General features: G+C 42.5%; 1 protein-coding gene across 1 annotated transcript; it reads right to left on the reverse strand.

Annotated features, from left to right (window-relative positions):
- Positions 1-3,005: 3,005 nt before the first annotated feature.
- On the reverse strand, positions 3,006-16,220 carry LOC308239017 (protein regulator of cytokinesis 1-like; the record flags this gene model as incomplete). The annotated part of the gene is given in 13 exon segments (XM_080651572.1): positions 3,006-3,107; positions 7,862-7,897; positions 7,901-7,972; positions 8,075-8,221; positions 9,095-9,190; positions 11,406-11,542; positions 12,522-12,669; positions 13,937-14,065; positions 14,068-14,091; positions 14,634-14,804; positions 14,883-15,119; positions 15,796-15,918; positions 16,059-16,220. Coding segments are annotated over 13 exon segments (1,584 nt in total).
- Positions 16,221-18,586: the final 2,366 nt, after the last annotated feature.

The raw sequence follows: 18,586 nt of genomic DNA on the forward strand, positions 1-18,586 counted from the left end.
GGGATGCCATCATCCCCTGTGGGTGACTGTGCAGCTCAGCCCAGGTTCCCCACCTGCCACACTTACACCTGCCGCACTTACAGCAGCAGCACCTCCCATACTGTTCTCTGGACCATTGCCTGCTCTACCCTCATGAGAACCCTGGCTGCTGGTCACCACGGGGCCCCTGGGCTGTGCTGGTGTTCACATGTGTGTGGACTGACTGGGTGAATAAACACATATATTGGTTTTAGAGTGAGAGGAAAATAGTGACAGAGAGACACACACACAGCAGTTCTTTTGTTCTGTACTTTCATATCTTCAGCAATTGATTCTTGTAATTGCCCTGACCGGTGATGGAACTTCCAACCTGGGCGTATTGAGATGATTCTCTGACCTAATGAGCTATTTGAATTTGGCAAGACATATGCAGCAATGTATGTAAAATACCCAATTATGTATGAATAGACAGATACAAAATCATGATGACAGGGAGTGGTGGAAGGCAAATTAGGATTAATTGGGTTTCATAAGTGACTTTTTACATGGATATATTACAAGTAAGCTATTTCTAAGCCAGGCTGTATTTTTGCATCAGTTCTTTTATATGCTGAGAATGAAGTACTGATAAGGGCAGGAGGATCTTGGCTTCAGCAATACAGGAATGCATGGAAACACCAAAAGCACATGTTTCAAAAATATATACTTTAAATCAAATACTTACATCAAACTTTAAGAAAGTTTTAAAAATGGGCAGTTACCAATGATTTTATATTATTATGAGAGTTTTTGAGCATATTTGTTGCTATTGAATCAGCATGTTGCAAGTAAAATATAATGATGTGCTACTGATATATCTTAACATGTCTATTTTCAGTGCCATCATTTTAGTAGTTTGCAACTGACAATGATGAGAGCATTTACACCAGGAAAAGTAACAAATATTATAAACCTAGACTTCACTTAATGTATTATTCAGTGCTTAAACTTAAAAAAGGGTACTGGAGAATGTAAACAATGCATATTAAATATATAAATATATGCTACAAGTTGGCTTAAGTTGAACATAGGATAAAAATGAAGAAGTTTCCTTCCAGTATTCAAAACCTATGGTTCCTTAATGCAAAGAAGTCACTTGAGTCATTGAGAAATGAGTGAAATTCAAACATATGTCTTAGATGCTACACAGTCCTCCTTCAGGTTAAAATAATGAATTTATTTAAACAATTTGAAAGAGATTATGAGCTGACCTTTTTAACAAAGGAGATAAAGACAGTGTAAATAAATGTGTGAAAAACTGTTCACCATAAAAAATTCTTAGATTTTCGCCAAAACCGGTTTGGCTCAGTGGATAGAACGTCAGCCTGCGGACTGAAGGGTCCCAGGTTCGATTCCGGTCAAGGGCATGTAGCTTGGTTGCGGGCACATCCCCAGTGGGAGGTGTGCAGGAGGCAGCTGATCGATGTTTCTCTCTCATCGATGTTTCTGACTATCACTCTTCCTTCTTCTCTGTAAAAAATCAATAAAATATATTTTAAAAAAATTCTTAGATTTTGTAAATTGTGCTGCTATGAATATAGGGGTGCATATATCCTTTCTGACTGGTGTGGTACATCTACACAATGGAATAATATGCTGCTGTAAAAAGGAAGGAACTCCTACCATTTGCAAATGGATGGAGCTGGAGAACATTATGCTAAGTGAAATAAGTCAGAGAAAGATATTTATCACATGATCTCACTCATTTGTGGATTATAATGAATAACACAAACGATGAATAAAAACAGATCTAGAGACAGAGAAGCATCGGCACATGCTCAAACCTCAGACGGAAGGTAGGTGAGGGTGGGGGTAAGGGGTAGAGATCAACCAAAGGACTTGTATGCATGCATATAAGCATAAGCAATGGACACAGACAACAGGGGGTGAGAGTGAGGGCAGGATTGGGGGGTGGGAGACAATGGTGGGATAAGGACAGATTTGTAATACCTTAATCAATAAAGGAAAAAAATTCTTAGGTAAATTGAATTAAAACAAAAGTGAGTTAACACTGAACTCAATTCTGGGTGCTCTTTAAAAAGATTAACCAGTGCATGTGCTCGAAGAGTTGCATAAAACTGGATTTACTTTATAGTGTGGGTGTGTGGAAGGCAAAAGCAATGACCATGTTGGGCCACATTTCCGCATGTCGTAATGTGTGAAACATTCACCTTCACAACAACAGTTAGATAAGTAAAACATTTACATAAATAAAGATAACTGAACACAAATATTCCCAGAAGGTTTATTTATAATACCCCAAACCTGGAAATAACCATAATCATAGACAGATCAATAGGCAAAGTCATTTTGCATAGAACACAATACTACTCACCAATCAAAAAGTAACTATTCACATAAGGATAAGTGATGAGTCCCTAAATAACTGTGTTTCATGAAGAAAACCACTATTTGTTAAACAACACACCTTATAGAGCCTATAAAATTATGAAAAATATGAACTAATCTATTGTATAGGAAGGACTATCCATGACTGCATTGAGGGCTGAGGAAAACAGAAAGATATTATAAAAGGGTAAGAGGTATCAAAAGTAGGTTTAGATTTGATGGTATGAAAAAATATAATTAATAAATAATAATACACGAATATACTCTGCCCTGACCAGTATGGCTCAGTTGATTGGGCATTGTCCCATTTACTGAAATGTCGTTGGTTCCATTCCAGGACAGGGCACATGCCCATATCCATCACATGTAGGTAGCAGGGAAGATGCAAGAGAACAATGTATCTCTCTGTCCCTTCCCCTTCCATCTCCCTAAAAGAAAAAAAATAAAAGCAATTATTCAAATATTTTTTAAAAGAATAAGTTCTGTGTTTAGCATACTTAGAACTGTTAAACAAATTTTTGCCCCACCCAATATATTGGTGACAGTTAATCATATCTCATGTGTGACAGTTTCACAGTTTTATCCTTATGTCAAAGCTCACCAAGTAGTATGCATTCAAAAGTGCGCTTTGTTGCATGTCAATTCTCATTTCCTGAGCAGAACAGCTTTGCCTCAGTGGCAACAAACACTGGCAAGCAGTGAAGACTACTGCCATCAGCATCAACAGACATGCTGACTGACTACAAAAGACACATTCTGAGACTGATTACAGGATTATCCTTCTTTTACCATGAGATTTTGACTGCAGCAAATTTTGAGGTGAACAAACTAGAAGGGCCAGGGTAATAAAAAATTGTTAGATTATTATTTTTTAAATATATTTCATTGATTTTTTACAGAGAGGTAGGGAGAGGGATAAAGAGTTAGAAACCAGGAGAAACCAAGATGGTGGCATAGGTAAATACCTACACTGCTGCCTCGCACAATATCAAAACTACAACTAAAAGACAAAATGGACACCATCCAGAATCAAAGGAAAGCTGGCTGAGTGGAAATTCTGCACCTAGAAGAAAAGAGGAAAGCACATTGAGACTCAGAGGAGCTGCAAAAGGCTGAGGTACAGAGACTCACATGCAGAGAGGACGGGCGGCTGTGTGCAGGGACGGCAGAGTGCGCGGATGGCTTTCTAAAGTGGGAAGGAGAAGGAAGCTCCCGACTGCACTGAACTCCAGTCCCGGGCGAGATGCTGGGAAACCAGACTCATTCGGGGGGAATCTGGACTATCAGGAAAAGAGAAAGCACACCGAGACTCGGGAGCTGCGTAAGGCAGAGGTCTGGAGGCACGCACCCACAGAGTGGACTGACTGCTGAATGCACGGGAGGCTGAGTGCGCGGCTGGCTTTCTAAAGCAGGAGGGAGACAGAAGCTCCCGACTGTGCTGAACTCCAGTTCCGGGCAAGTTTCTGGGAATGCGACTCATTTGGGGAGAAACTGGACTGTCTGGCAGTGGGCGAAACTTGAGGGCGGCTTTCTCTCACAGGTGCTTGCAGGGATTACGGAGGGACACTGAAACCCAGGGGCCTCATAGGGCAGGGCTGATGAGAAACCAAGGCTGTCTGCTTTGCCCTGAAACGCTGCCCCATCCAAGCTGAGCACAGAGGCTTTTGCAATTTTGTAAGTCTTGTCTCATAAGAGTGTCTCCAGCACAGAAGTTTTCCCAGCATAGACAAAGCTGATCCTCACAGCCAATTGGCCTAGAGGTCAATTCCTCCCAGTGATACCAACAACAATCAAGGCTTAACAACAACAAGCCCACAAAGGGGTGAACCAAGAGTGTCCACCTCAGTTAACTAGGGAGGCTGAGCCACTGTGCCCTAAAGGACACCTACCACACAAAGCTACTCTAGCAACTCTGGGAAGCAACCAAAATGCAGAGACAAAGAAACAGATCACAAATGAAAGAAATGGAGGAAAACAAAAGACTGGATATAGAGTTCAAAACCAGGGTTATAAGGTTTTTCAAGAATTTCCTAGAAAAGGCCAATAAATTTAGTGAGACCCTTGAGGATATGAAAAAGGACCAACTAGAAATTAAACATACACTGACTGAAATAAAAAATATTATACAGAGACCTAATAGCAGACTAGAGGACCGCAAGAATCAAGTCAAAGTGTTGAAATACAAAGAAGCAAAAAACACTCAACCAGAAAAGCAAAAAGGAAAAAGAATCCCTAAATTTGAAGATAGTCTAAGGAGCCTCTGGGACAACCTCAAGCGTACCAACATCCAAATTATGGGGGTGCCAGAAGAAGAGACAGAGCAAGATACTGAAAACCTATTTGAAGAATTAATGACTGAAAACTTCCCCGACCTGGTGAAAGAAATAGACTTACAAGTCCAGGAAGCACACAGAACCCCAAACAAAAGGAATCCAAAGAGGACCACACCAAGACACATCATAATTAAAATGCCAAGAGCAAAAGACAAAGAGAGAATATTAAAAGCAGCAAGAGAAAAACAGTTAATTACCTACAAGGGAGCACCCATACGATTGTCAGCTGATTTCACAACAGAAACTATTGCAGGCCAGACGGGAGTGGCAAGAAATATTCAAAGTGATGAATAGCAAGAACCTACAACCAAGATTACTCTACCCAGCAAAGCTATCATTCAGAATTGAAGGTCAGATAAAGAGCTTCACCAATAAGAAAAAGCTAAAGGAGTTCATCACCGCCAAACCAGTATTGTATGAAATGCTGAAGGGTGTTCTTTAAGAAGAGGAAGAAGAAGAAAAAGGTAAAAATAAAAATTATGAACAACCAATACATGTCTATCAACAAGTGAATCTAAAAATCAAGTGAATAAAAAATCTGATGAACAGAATAAACTGATGAATATAATAGAATGAGGGGCAGAGAAAGGGAGTGGACTGACAATTCTCGGGGGGAAAGGGGTGTGGGTGGTGCGGGAAGAGACTGGACAAAAATCATACACCTATGGATGAGGACAGTGTGGGGGGAGTAAGGGCAGAAGGTGGGGTGGGAACTGGGTGGAGGGGGGCTATGGGGGGAAAAAGAGGAACAATTGTAATAATCTGAAAAATAAAGATTTATTAAATTAAAAATAAATAAATAAGCAAGCCTCATTTGAACTCTGGAAAAAAAAAGTTAGAAACCAGTATTATATGAAATGCTGAAAGGTATTCTTTAAGAAGAGGAAGAAGAAGAAAAAGGTAAAGATAAAAATTACGAACCACAAATTCATATCTATCAACAAGTGAATCTAAAAATCAAATGAATAAGAAGACAAGAGGAGAAACAGTCCAGAGATGGAAGATGCTGACGATGTCTTGCCACGCTTGCAGTCAGCAGCTGTGCGACACAGCAGGTTGCCTAGGACCAAACCAGAGAGGGTCGGACCTGCATTGCCACCATGGGCCCACCATCCAGATATCATTGCTGACATGTACACATAAGGAACTGTTTGACATTAAAACGGGGACTCAGAACTGTTGGACATTGAAATTGGGACTCTAACATTTTTTGTTACTATATGTTTATTTATAGTCTGCAGAGGCAATATTTTTTTAAGGAAAGAAATGGGGAAAAAAGAGATACAGAGGAAAAGAAGCATTGAACAGACTGTCATACTACAGCGGGAAGGCAGGGGAGGTTGGGGGCGGGGGCTGTAAGAGATCAACTGAAGGACTTGTACACATGCATATAAGCATAACCAATGGATACAAGACACTAGGGGGTGGGGGCAGGTAAAGGCATGTATTGGGGGGTAGGGGAGGCCGGGGGAGTTCAATGGGGAAAAAAAAGGAGACATATGTTTTATTTGTAATACTTCAAACAATTAAAAAATAAAATAAAAATTTAAAAAATCTGATAAACAGAATAAACTGGTGAATATAATAGAATCAGTGGCATAGAAAGGGAGTGGACTGACAATTCTAGGGGGAAAGGGGTGTGGGGATTGCGGGAAGAGACTGAACAAAAATCGTACACCTATGAATTAGGACAGTGGAGGGGGGTGGTAAGAGCAGAGGGTGGGGTGGGAACCTGGTGGAGGGGAGCTATGGGGGGGAAAAAGAGGAACAATTGTAATAATCTGAACAATAAAGATTTATTAAACAAATAAAAAATCAATGGGGAAAAAAACAACAACAGACTTATAGATACAGAGAATATTTTGACGGCTGCCAGAGGAAGGAGGGTTGGAAGGCTGGGAGAAAGATGAAGGGATTAAGAAGCACAAATTGGTGATTACAAAGTCGTCATGGGGAGGGAACACACAGCACAGGGAACACAGTCAATACTGTAATCACTATGTATGGTGCCAGGTGGGTACTGGACTTATCGGGGTGATCACTTTCTAAGCTATTTAAATGTTTAGTCACGGAGTGGTACAGCATTATATTAGTTTCGAGTATACAACAACTGTAATTACAAAATAAAAAATAATATAACCCTGGCTGAGTAGTTCAGCTAATTAGAGTGTTGTCCCAACACACCAAGACTGCAGTTGGATCCCAGGTCAGGGAATATACAAGAATCAGCCAATGAATGCCATTAGTAAGTGGAACACAAATCAATGTTTTTCTGTTTGTCCCCCTTCCTCTCTCTCTCTAAAGTCAATTAAAAATTAATCTACATTTAAAATTAAAATAATAAGTTAAAAACAAGAAACATATGAGGGCAGCACTTTGACAGCAAGGATAGCCCACCTTGTACTCTTAGCAGAGAGATTCTCAAACTTTTAATTAAAATAAACCTTTCTGGAACTGAATGTTAATGTTATATGTTTTAAGAAGTTCGCATTATTTTCATAATAATATTTAACAATAGAGAGCTAGTTTCATAAAATGTTAAGAGGACAGAAATAAGTAGCTAACAATGAACATGTATTTAAAGAAAGTTTGATGCTATGAAGAAAAACCCACAAACAATATAAAATAGGCAAAAAGACAGAAATCAAAATTATATAATGTGAACTCTACTTTGTAAACATACATTATTTTTAAAAGCTGTTTTAAGCCCAACCAAGGTGGCTCAGTGGTTGAGCATTGACCTATGAACCAGCGGGACGCATGCTCGGGTTGTGGGATTGATCCCCAATGCAGGGCGTGCAGGAGGCAGCCAATCAATGATTCTCTCTCATCATTGATGTTCCTATCTCTCTCTCTCTCTCTCTCCGTTCCTCTCTGAAATCAATAAAAATATATTTTTTTAAAAAGCAAGAAAAACACCAAATAGTTTTAGTAGACTTCTTGGAATTATGGTACAGGTGCTTTTAAAATGGTTTTTATATATTGTCAAGTATGAGTAGGAGAAGAGAAATAATGTTCCAATCTCAAATGGACTCAACTGAAAGTCTCCAAAACCCCTTCCCCATCCCTGCAGGGCAATCTCTGCAGGACACATGGCAAGAGACGGCCGTGGCCCTGCCCTCCACACGCCCTCACACCAGTGGGCCATGGAGCCTCCTTACCTTGCGCACTTTGCCCGGTGTGGTGGGTGTCACTCCTCACTGCTTGTTGGGTGGTCTGGAAGTACTGCCATACAGCATCTCTGTCTCTGTCTGCTTCTTGTTCTTCAGTTGCTGTGTGACAGGCAGAAGCAACAGTGACACATCCCAGGGAGAGAGCAGGTCTGGGCTGCTCACATGGCCACCCTTCCCTCTTCCCAAACTGGGTTCACGTACCCTTTCCTGCTTCGCTCGCTCTTTCTCTAACCGATGCATCTCCCGCTGCTCAGTCACATATTCCATGAATTTCTGCCCATGGACCACAAAGGCTGTTAAGTGTTTCTGTTCCCACATTTCAATCTGGGCCTTCAGTTCCTCTTCCACCTGAGACCAGACACAAGCATGTGTCATTTACTTCAAACCTTTGGTGTGAAGCCTGAAGGAAATGATTTCCCCCCAGAATGATTACTCCTTTCCCAGAGCATCACTAGGCTGACTCCGGGGAGCTGGACCCACTTGGGGAAATGTCAGAGTAGCTGAAACCAAAGGCGAGGGATGGTTTGTTCCCAATACACAGGCCCAGCGTGGCCACTGGTTTTGGTGCTGAAAGTGAGAGGATGGCGTGCAGTGAGGGCAGCACCATCTGGGTCAGGCCCGGACCCGCCTCCTGCGAGCCGTGAAAAGTGGGCACGTTACTTAAGTTCTCAGTGCCCCGTTTCCTCATCTGCAAAAATGGAAAGCACTTTGAAATAATACCTGGCCCTTCATTCAGTAAATACTATTATTGTTAAGGTAGAGAAGATACTTAAGCCCACAGAACTTGCTCAAGATAAAGAGCTTGCTCTGTGTTATCGGCTGAACTGTGCCCCCTCCCCACCCCGTTCATATGATGAAGTCTATCCTCCAGTATCTAGGAATGTGGTTTTATTTGACGTGTGAAGACAGGGAGAAGACAACCACCTACACGTCTCGGAAGAAACCAGCCCTGCCTAGGCCTTCATCTCAGACTTCCAGCCCCCGGACTTGTGAGAAAATACGTGTCTTTGTTCAGGCCGCCCAGTAGGGGTGTTTTGTTAGGGCCGTGCTAGAAAACTAATATGCCTCGACATACAGCTGCGGATGCCATAAGGCCCAGTGTCACTGATCCTTGCCTACCCTTTGAAAGAGAAGACAGTTTGGGGCAAATGATTCAAAGCAGAGAATCCACCAAAAGTGAGGTATTTTGTAGTCAAGCACCGAAACTATTAACACTGTTACCTTACGGAGTGTTTTTTGGAGCCTGGCTCGTTGCTTTTCCTCTTTTAGAAGATTTGCTCCACGATTGGTAAGTCGACTTGAATCTGATGCTTTTCTCTGTGAAAATACATTTGAATCAGAGTAAACCCTGGGACAGGCAATCAGACCGATCACTTCTGCTAGGACTCCTTGCTGTCATACTCGGATGTACATTATTAACCCATTGTACGCCATAAGCATCTATAGACCCAAGCGGCAGACCTTCCCCACACACCACACGCGTCTATATATATATAATGTTTTCCCTAAGTGGTAGCCCTGACCAACTTTAAAATAATTTTTTGTGTGAATTTTCAGCTGAAAATATTCAAGAACACCCGAATTGGGAGTAATATATTTATTTTTGTAATATTCATTGCAAATTGACTTTTTAAATTCAAAATATCGTGGTGTGTGGGAATGGTTTCTGTTTTGGACGCGTGGCAGTTAACTGGTTAAGAATACTGTGAGGTTTGCATTCCCACTGCCTCTCAGCAGTGAGGAATGGAGGGTCCTAAGGCAGGGGAGCTGGGTGTGAGCACATCCACTTGGTGCAGGAAAACCAGTGCTTCCTTTGTCATCTAAAAAGACAGGCTGCAATATTAATGCGCCACCCCACTGGCTCCCTTCCTTGGTTCAGATGTCAAAAGATTACGTCACCTACAGGAAATGAGCTATGTGGGGGGACAAGGGAAAGGTCCACACTCGGAGACTGGTGGGCACCCCTACTTGTCCACTCTCTTTCTGCCTATTGAGACAATGCAGCTTAAATATGCAAGGTTAAGGGTCACAGATAATCTGGTTTTCATTGAATTGACCCTCACAAAATGGACAAAAAAATATAGTATGTTAGGCTCTTTCTTTTCTTTTTTTTTTTTTAATTCTATCATGCATACAGTATACCAGAACAGTAGTATAAGCATATAATTTAGAAATAGGAATTAGACGTGTACAAAGTTAGGGGCAGATCATCAGAAAAGTACAGAAGAAATCCTGACCATTTGCTAAGCTTGTGAATAAATTCCATTCCCCTCCCAGCCTGCTTTGTCGGTGAAGGCCTATAAACAATTCCTAAAAGGAATGGGAGTTAGTCTCTTATTTATTCTTAAACACTTGCATGTCAACAAGGGTTACTTATTTGGCTCTTTACTGACGTTTATTCCTCCTCCTCCTTGCTTCCAAGCAGAAGTCAGGGGTCACTGAGGACGGGGAAACCTGTCCTTAAACAGCTGTCAGGTCTCACACAGTTCTCCCCAGGTCTGAGTCCTAGTTTCCCACCTGTAAACGTGAGGTTGAACTCAGGACTCCCTGAAGGACCCATCAGACTCTAACGGGGCCAGCATGAACCTAAGAGCAAGGCTGCTTGAATTTTGTGTCCATTATGCCTCCTCCTAGTCCCAGCCCCGAGCTCTGAAATGCTCTGAGGGAACCTGCCTGTGCTATGTCGATCAGAAGAAACGGAATTCAGCATACAAATGTGCACTAACACCCAGGCGATTTTCTAAGAAAACAGCAAAAGTTGGAAGAGAAAATATTCTATCCTTCTCTCCCTCCTCAGTAACAACCGAATTCCTCTGTGGCAGCAGGACCGCCAGCCTCACCAGCATGGCACATGCGAGAGATGCTGGGACGGGAGCTGGAAGAGCCCTTAGAGGGGCTGTGGGGACAGTGCCTTCTATGTCCCTTTCTCCACATGGTGCCTGAGGGCTGTGGTGGAGCGCGAGGGCCAACCTAGGATAAGGTCCGCGAGCTGGAGAAGCCTGGGACCCCACTGACTGTGGAACTGCCACACCTGCCCTGCACTGGCCCCTCTGGACTTCCTTTATGCCAGAAACTTATACCTGCATGAAGCATTTGTTCAGGGCTTTTCTCTTACATGTTCCTGTACGTGAGCCTCACAAATACAGATGGGTCAGGAGTAAGCTAGAGTCTCAGTGATGACGACACTGGTATTAGAAACTCAGTAAGGAGGAAAGGAGACCGATTCTATAAAGGACATGCTTTCTTTCCTTCTTTTTTTCTTTAATCCTCTCCCAAGGATATTGTTCCATTTGTAGAGATAGGGGAAGGGAGGGGAAAAGACAGAGAGAAACCATTGGTAGATGTCTCTCTCACATCAACTGGTTGTCTCCCTGATGCTCCCTGACCAGTGCCCTTGACCAGAACTGAACTTGGGAACCTTTAGTCCGCAGCCCGACGCTCTATCCACTGAGCCAAACAGGCCAGGGCAAGGGCATGCTTTCTTAATACTTCATTGTCCTCTGAGGAAAACAGAGGAAAGTGAGGGCAGTACCTCAAACTCTAAGAAAAGCCTCCAGCTTTCTTCCCACTTCTGCACGCCTTCAAAGAGTTCTTTGCGAACCTCGTAGTAGTTTTTTAACCGCACAACCTCATCATCATGGACCTGGAGCAGACTTGCTGTGTAGTCCTCTGCAAGATAGAAGCCCAGGAGTTTAAAAAAATTCCTCTAGTGTTTAGCATCTTACTTTCTAACCCCTCATTCCCTAAACTGTAAATAGATTATTCTTCACGATAGTAAAAACGCTACATGAATAAGTATACATTGTGGATAATAAAAATCTGGTTTGTCACCATCCTCCTGGAGGGAGTAGGGAGTAAGGACCTAAAGTGTGGACTAAAATGACTAAGATTCACAAACCTGTGTCATCTCTCACCTTTTCTTAGCTTTCTTTCAATCCACCCTGCTCAGGAGTGGGTTGGGGCACAGAAAATGTCCCCAATGTGGAATTTAGTAGATAACCTCATCTTTATACTCAGGTCAGGTCAGACTAGAATTCTGCTGGGCTCTGGGGTCAGACTCTGTGGCCTTAAATGTGAACTCTGCCCTTTACCCGCTGTGCCTCTGGTTCAAGTTTCTCAACATTTATGCACCTTTGTGTCCTCATCTCTTGACATGGGATTGAGATATTATTGTTAAGAGCTTGACATTGCACCTGGCATAGAGTAAGCATGCGCTGATAAACTTGAGCTTCGCAACTATAGGCTACAGCAGCCTTGGGCAAACTACGGCCCGCGGGCCGGATCCGGCTGTTCTATCCGGTTCTCTTGCTCTCCCCTCCGCTCCTTTACTTTGAATTTATATTAGTTCACACAAACACTCCATCCATGCTTTTGTTCCGGCCCTCCGGTCCAGTTTAAGAACCCATTGTGGCCCTCGAGTCAAAAAGTTTGCCCACCCCTGGGCTACAGTGATAAGCTGCTTCAGAAATCAAGACATCCCTTATTTCCCAGTAGCACCTGCAAATGCTCACTGACACAGGAATGGCAACTTATGGTGAAAGGCTTGAAAAGGCAGTTTTATCTGTTCAGCAGAGGAAACACTTTCTGGTGAACATCTGCACATCTTCACAAGTGCAGGCCACATGAAGGCCAGCGCTCCTGTACTAACCATCATGGTAAGCAGCAAAAGCTTGTCTCTGCTCCTGGCTGTACAAACAGTGGTCCCAGCACTTAGCCAGCTCCACTCGTGTTGCCTCAATCAATTTCTTAATGTTTTGCATTTTCAGTTCTTCCAAGCGATCCACTTCTAACTGCAGCTGAAACACAGATACCTGGTAAAGGTGCTTGTTCTACTTTTACATTCACAGAGCCTTGCAAAAATTTCCCATTTTTATTTATTTATTTTTGTTAATGCTCACACAAGGATATGTTTTTAAAATATATTTTTATTGATTTCAGAGAGGAAGGGAGAGGGAAAGAGACAGAAACATCAATGATGAGAGAGAATTATTGACTGGCTGCCTCCTGCATGCCCCCTACTGGGGATCGAACCCGCAACCTTGGCATGTGCCCTTGACCGGAATTGAACCTGGGGACCCTTCAGTCCGCAGGCTGACCCTCTATCCACCGAGCCAAACCGGCTAGGGCCAAGGATATTTTACCTTTTTTTTTTTTTTTTTTTTTTAAAGGGAGAATGAAAGGAAGAGAGAAACATCAATGTGAGAAAAACACATCGATTGGTTGCCCCTGCATGAGCCCCATGAGGGCCCGGGCAGAGGAGGAACCTGCACCACGGTACATGCCCTTGACCAGAATCAAACCGGGACCCTTTGATTCGCAGGCCGACGCTCTATCTACTGAGACAAACTGGCTAGGGCAAAAATTTCCCCTTTTTGTCCTAACCAGTTTGGCTCAGTGGATAGAGTGTCGGCCTGTGGACTCAAGTGTCCCAGGTTTGATTCGGTCAAGGGTATGTACCTTGGTTGCAGGCACATCCCTGGTGGGGGGTGTGCAGGAGGCAGCTGATTGATGTTTCTCTCTCATCGATGTTTCTAACTCTCTCTCTCCCTCTCCCATCCTCTCTGCAAAAAATCAATAAAATATACTTTAAAAATTTCCCCTTTTTAAATAAAATTATAGTACAAAATCACAGAGGTAAGTCCACACTCTAACAATGCTATCAAAGGAAAGATAAAAGATAAGTGGGTTCCTGCCACCTTTTTCTGATGCTTACTTTAAAATAGACTTGCTCTCCCTGGCCAGTGTGTTTAGGTTAGAGCATTAGCCTATGCACCGAAGGGTCTCAGATTTGATTCCTGGTCAAGGGCAGGTACCTGGGTTGCTGGTTTGATCCCCAGTCTGTCAGGGTGCATGTGGAAGGCAACTAATTCATGTGTCTCTATCACATCAATGATTCTCTTCCTCCCTTCTACTCTCTCTCAAAATCAATGGAGAAAATATCCTTGGGTGAGGATTCACAACAACAAAAAAAGACTTGTTCAAGGCAGAATTTGGTAAAGACATGAGATCAGACATAAAAATGCCTGTAGAGACTACGGACCCAGCACCCTATGGGTTTCCTACCGCTTTCTGAACTTTGGCCTTCGACCCAGTCATAACCATGGCCACAACAGCTTCTCTCTCTTCTTCTGGTATTTGCAGTCTGTCCCAGAGATCCCGGATCTGAGCACGCAGCCTCTTACACACTGCTTCGCGTTTTGTGATTTCCTCACTTCCAGCTGTGACAAGGAAAGACAGGGGTTATGGCAAAGGCAGCAGCAGAGGCTAGCCCTCTGGAGCTTTTGCAGAATAAGCACTGTTATAAGATTGTGAAGAGGTGTGTTTTCATGACTTCTGAACACAAACTGTAAGTCTGTCATTTACAGCAGGATCTCAGACCCCAAGAATTAGGATTCAAATTTTGAAATAAAACTTTTTTCCGGTAGAGGGGAGTAACGGGGGGGGGGGGGGGAAGGGGGGAAAGAGGGACATCTGTAATGAACTCAACCTAAAGATTAATTTTTTTTCAATTAAACACTAATTCAATGACTATTATTTCATCCATCATTTCAATTTCATGTTCTTATAGCTACATATAAATTAAGTTTTCTTTTAAAAAACATCATGGTTGTATATCATATACTATCTTCATCCTCTCTCCCTCATTCTCTTAACCTACATTGGGCCCTAAAAAACACTGCAGGGAAAAAACTGTCCCTTTTTTCAAATTGCTGGATACTATGGAGGTGAGATCCCAGGCCATATTCCAAATAGACATTACCTGCAGTAGCAACTTCTGTAGTGCTGCAATATTTTCCAAAGATAAACAAAAGGCATCTGCATCTTCACACACCACATCTCTTTCGAAGCTTGTATCTGGGGTGTGATCTAATTCTTCCATACATAGCATGATCTTTTTTTTCATGTTGACAAACTTCTCACGCCGAGATGCCTGTAAAATCAAATGATCAGAAGACACCCACAGGAAAGTCAAACTGACTTTTAGGAACTATGGAGGCAAGGAGTATACCTTTGTTTCCCTCAAAGTTGCCAAATGTTGTCTGAACTGGTTCAGCTCTTCCAGGCTGGGAACGGAGTTGCTGTCAATGTCATAGCGTGGCATGGAAAGCACTTCAGACAGTTCTTGATCTTGTTCCGTAAGTAGTTTCAGTTGACGTTTCCTCTCCTCTTTCTGTTTGCGCCTCAGCTCCACCTCAGTGCGCAAATCTATTTCTAGCTGCAAGATGGTCGTCGGCTCTCCTTCCTGCTGTAGAAGAGGAGATACCATTGTTCCAAGTTCCAAGTGGATTTCCTCAAAGGAAGAGTAGGACAACTTACAAATAAATCAGTTCATGGCACAGTATCATCTCTGCCTAACTTTTCCTGAGAGTTAAAAATAAAAAAATTGTAGTATATGCCTCACAGACTGATAGCAAGAGGAAGTGTTTTAGACTAAAGCACTGCAACACTCATTAGCTGATTCACCTCTGGCAAGCTGTCCCTCCTGGGAGCGTGCCCACGCCTCTCTCCCTCAGGCGGCATCTCCGAAACTCTAAGAGTCCCCACGAGACTTACACTCAGGGGAGCAATGTGCAGGGTCTTCTCCTGGGCCAGCCCCTTGAACCTGTCTCCATGGCCCCCTTTTCCCTGACTTCCCAAAACAGCTCCAACGAGACTCTCTCCTATTTCTTCTAAGCCCTTCCTTGTTTTGCTGTTCCCAGCTTTAATAAACAAACTCTCAAAAAATAAATTAGCTGCTTCACCTCTCAACAGGGCAACGCTTTACGTCAGTAAAAATGACTGCTGGCACTGGTTGGCTAGGCAGCACATTTCCCCCATTTGTCGTGTCCAGGACCACCCTGACACAGAAACCCTCCACTCAGCCCCAAGGCAAAGCTCCTGCCTCAGTGTCAGACCCAAACAGGAGCCCAGACCCTGTGTACCTGAAATGGCTCAACACGCAACTCGCTGCACAAGACAGCCAACTCTTTTTGACAGTTGCCTATGCTTTTAATGAGCCTTGCCTTCAGACTTTCTTCTTCAGCAATCATTTTATCCATGAGGTCCTACCAGAGAGAAAATTGCCCCATAAAAGTTTGGAACTAAGGGAGGAAAAAATACTAAGCAATAAATAATACCAAAACACCAATAATTTCAAAATTTTAATACCCATGTCCTCCTGCAAAGACACCGGCACTAAACTCACCTTGATATGCTTATGTACAACCTGAGTTCTTTGTAACCGCTGGTCCTCAGGAATCCCAATCAATTCCCATATTTCCTGAAGGTGACTCAGGGCTTTTTGGAGATATAATGTGGACTCCTCCTCAATAACCTCACTGGAAAGCAAAAGAGAAATCAGCTGCATGAGCCACTGCCTCTGACACACTAAGAGAATTATTTACAGCCCTGGCTGGTTAGGTCAGTGGTTAGAGCAGTGCACCACAGACCAAAGAGCCTCAGGTTCAATTCCCCTTGATTCCCAGTCAAGGGTACTAGGTGTAGTGGTTAATAATGCAGATTTTTTTTTCAACAGATGGAGTTACACATATGTTGATATATATGCGATTTGATATATATGCTATTTTGTTGTATTGACAACAAGCTTCAAAACTTCATATGTCACATTTTCTGAAGGTGTTAACATCATAGATATTTTTATGCTTAAAAATGTCGAATATCGTGCCAAAAAAAAAAAGAGCATTTGCAAGAAGTTTTAATTCATTACTTTATTTTGAAGAAAAGTGCTGCTGAATACTTCCGGAAGCTTATGGTGAACATGCTCCATCTCAAGATACTTGTGAACGGTGGTTTAAACGCTTTAAAAGTGATGATTTCAATGTGAAAAACGAAGAATGTCCAGGTCAACCGAAAAAGTTTGAAGACCAACAATTACAAGCATTATTGGATAAAGGTGTGAGTCAAACTCAAAAACAACTTGCAAAAAGATTAAACGTTGCACAGCAAACAATTTCTGATCATTTACAAGTAATGGGAAAGACATTAAAGGAAAGAAAATGGGTTCCACATCAACTGAACGAAGGACAAATGGAAAACCGAAAAGTCATCAGTAAAATGTTGCTTCAACAGCAGGAAAGAAAGTCTTTTTTTGCATCAAATTGTGACTGGCTATGAAAAGTGGATTTATTTTGGGAATCCCAAATGCACAAAATCATGGGTTGATCCAGGTCAACCATCAACATTGAATGCAAGGCCAAATCGCTTTGGAAAGAAGACAATGCTCTGCGTTTGGTGGGATCAGGAAGGTGTGGTGTATTATGAGCTTCTGACACCAGGTGAAACCATTAATACTGATCCCTCCAGACAACAAATAATCAATTTGAACCACATTTTGATCATAAAACAACCAGAATGGGCCAGAAGACACAACATAGTAATTTTGCTTTATGATGACGTACCAACACACACTTCAACACCAGTTAAAGTCACGTTAAAATATCTTGCTGGGAAGTATTAACCCACCCGCCGTATTCACCAGACCTTGTTCCTTCAGATTACCACTTGTTCCTATCAGTGGCACACGCACTTTCTGAGCAGCACTTCAAAACATATGAAGAAGTGGAAAATTGGGTCTCTGAATGGTCTGCCTCAAAACAAGAAAAGTTCTATTGGGACAGTATCCACAAATTACCTGAAAGATTGGGGGAAATGTGTAGCTAGCGATGGACATTACTTTGAATAAAGCACTTTTGATGTTTCTCTTGAAATTATCGTGTTTTCTTTGATTACAAAATCCACATTATTAACCGGTACAACTAGTATATACCTCGGTTGAAGGCTGGATCCCTGGCCCTGGTCAGGGTGTGAACTGGAGGCAACCAAATGATTTTTCTCTTTCACATCAATATTTTCCTCCCTCTCCCCTCCTCTCCATTCTCTCTCGTTCTCTCTCGTTCTCTCTCGTTCTCTCTCGTTCTCTCTCGTTCTCTCTCGTTCTCTCTCGTTCTCTCTCGTTCTCTCTCGTTCTCTCTCGTTCTCTCTCGTTCTCTCTCGTTCTCTCTCGTTCTCCCTCTCCCTCTCCCTCTTCCACTAGCTCTAAAAATCAATGGAGCCCTAGCCAGTTTGGCTCAATGGATAGAGCATTGGCCTGCGGACCAAAAGGGTCCCATGTTTGATTCCGGTCAAGGGCACAAACCTCAGTTGCAGGCTCCTCCCAAGCCTGAGTCCTGGTTGGAGCTCGTGCAGGAGGCAACCACTTGATATGTTTCTCTCACATCGATATTTCTGTCTTTCCCTCTCTCTTCCACTCTCTCTAAAAAAATCAATAGAAAAATATCCTTGGGGGAGGATTAATAACAACAACAACAAAAAAAAAAAAAGCAAAAAAGTAGGGTTGTAGAAAACTAAAATAGGATTTAGAAAAATAAACAGAAGCAAATATAAGGTTGCTCTGAGGACTATGAGAGGTTATTTCCCCTTTTTATTGTTTCAAAAATATATTTTCATTAATTTCAGAGAGGGAGAGGGAGAGAGAAAAACATCAATGATGAGAGAGAATCATTTATCTGCTGCCTCCTGCATGCCCCCTACTGGGTATCAAGCCCACAACCAGGGCATGTGCCCTTGACTCTAATCAAACCCAGGACCCTTCAGTCCCCAGGTCAATGCTCTATCCACTGAGCCAAACCAGCTAGGGCTCCCCTTCTCCTTATTAATACTTTTGGAAAAATTGAAATCACTGTAAAAGGGGAAATTACTAAGGCCCTTGTAGAT

Source organism: Plecotus auritus (assembly GCF_963455305.1).
Source record: "Plecotus auritus genome assembly, chromosome: 15".
Classification (NCBI taxonomy): Eukaryota; Metazoa; Chordata; class Mammalia; order Chiroptera; family Vespertilionidae; genus Plecotus; species Plecotus auritus.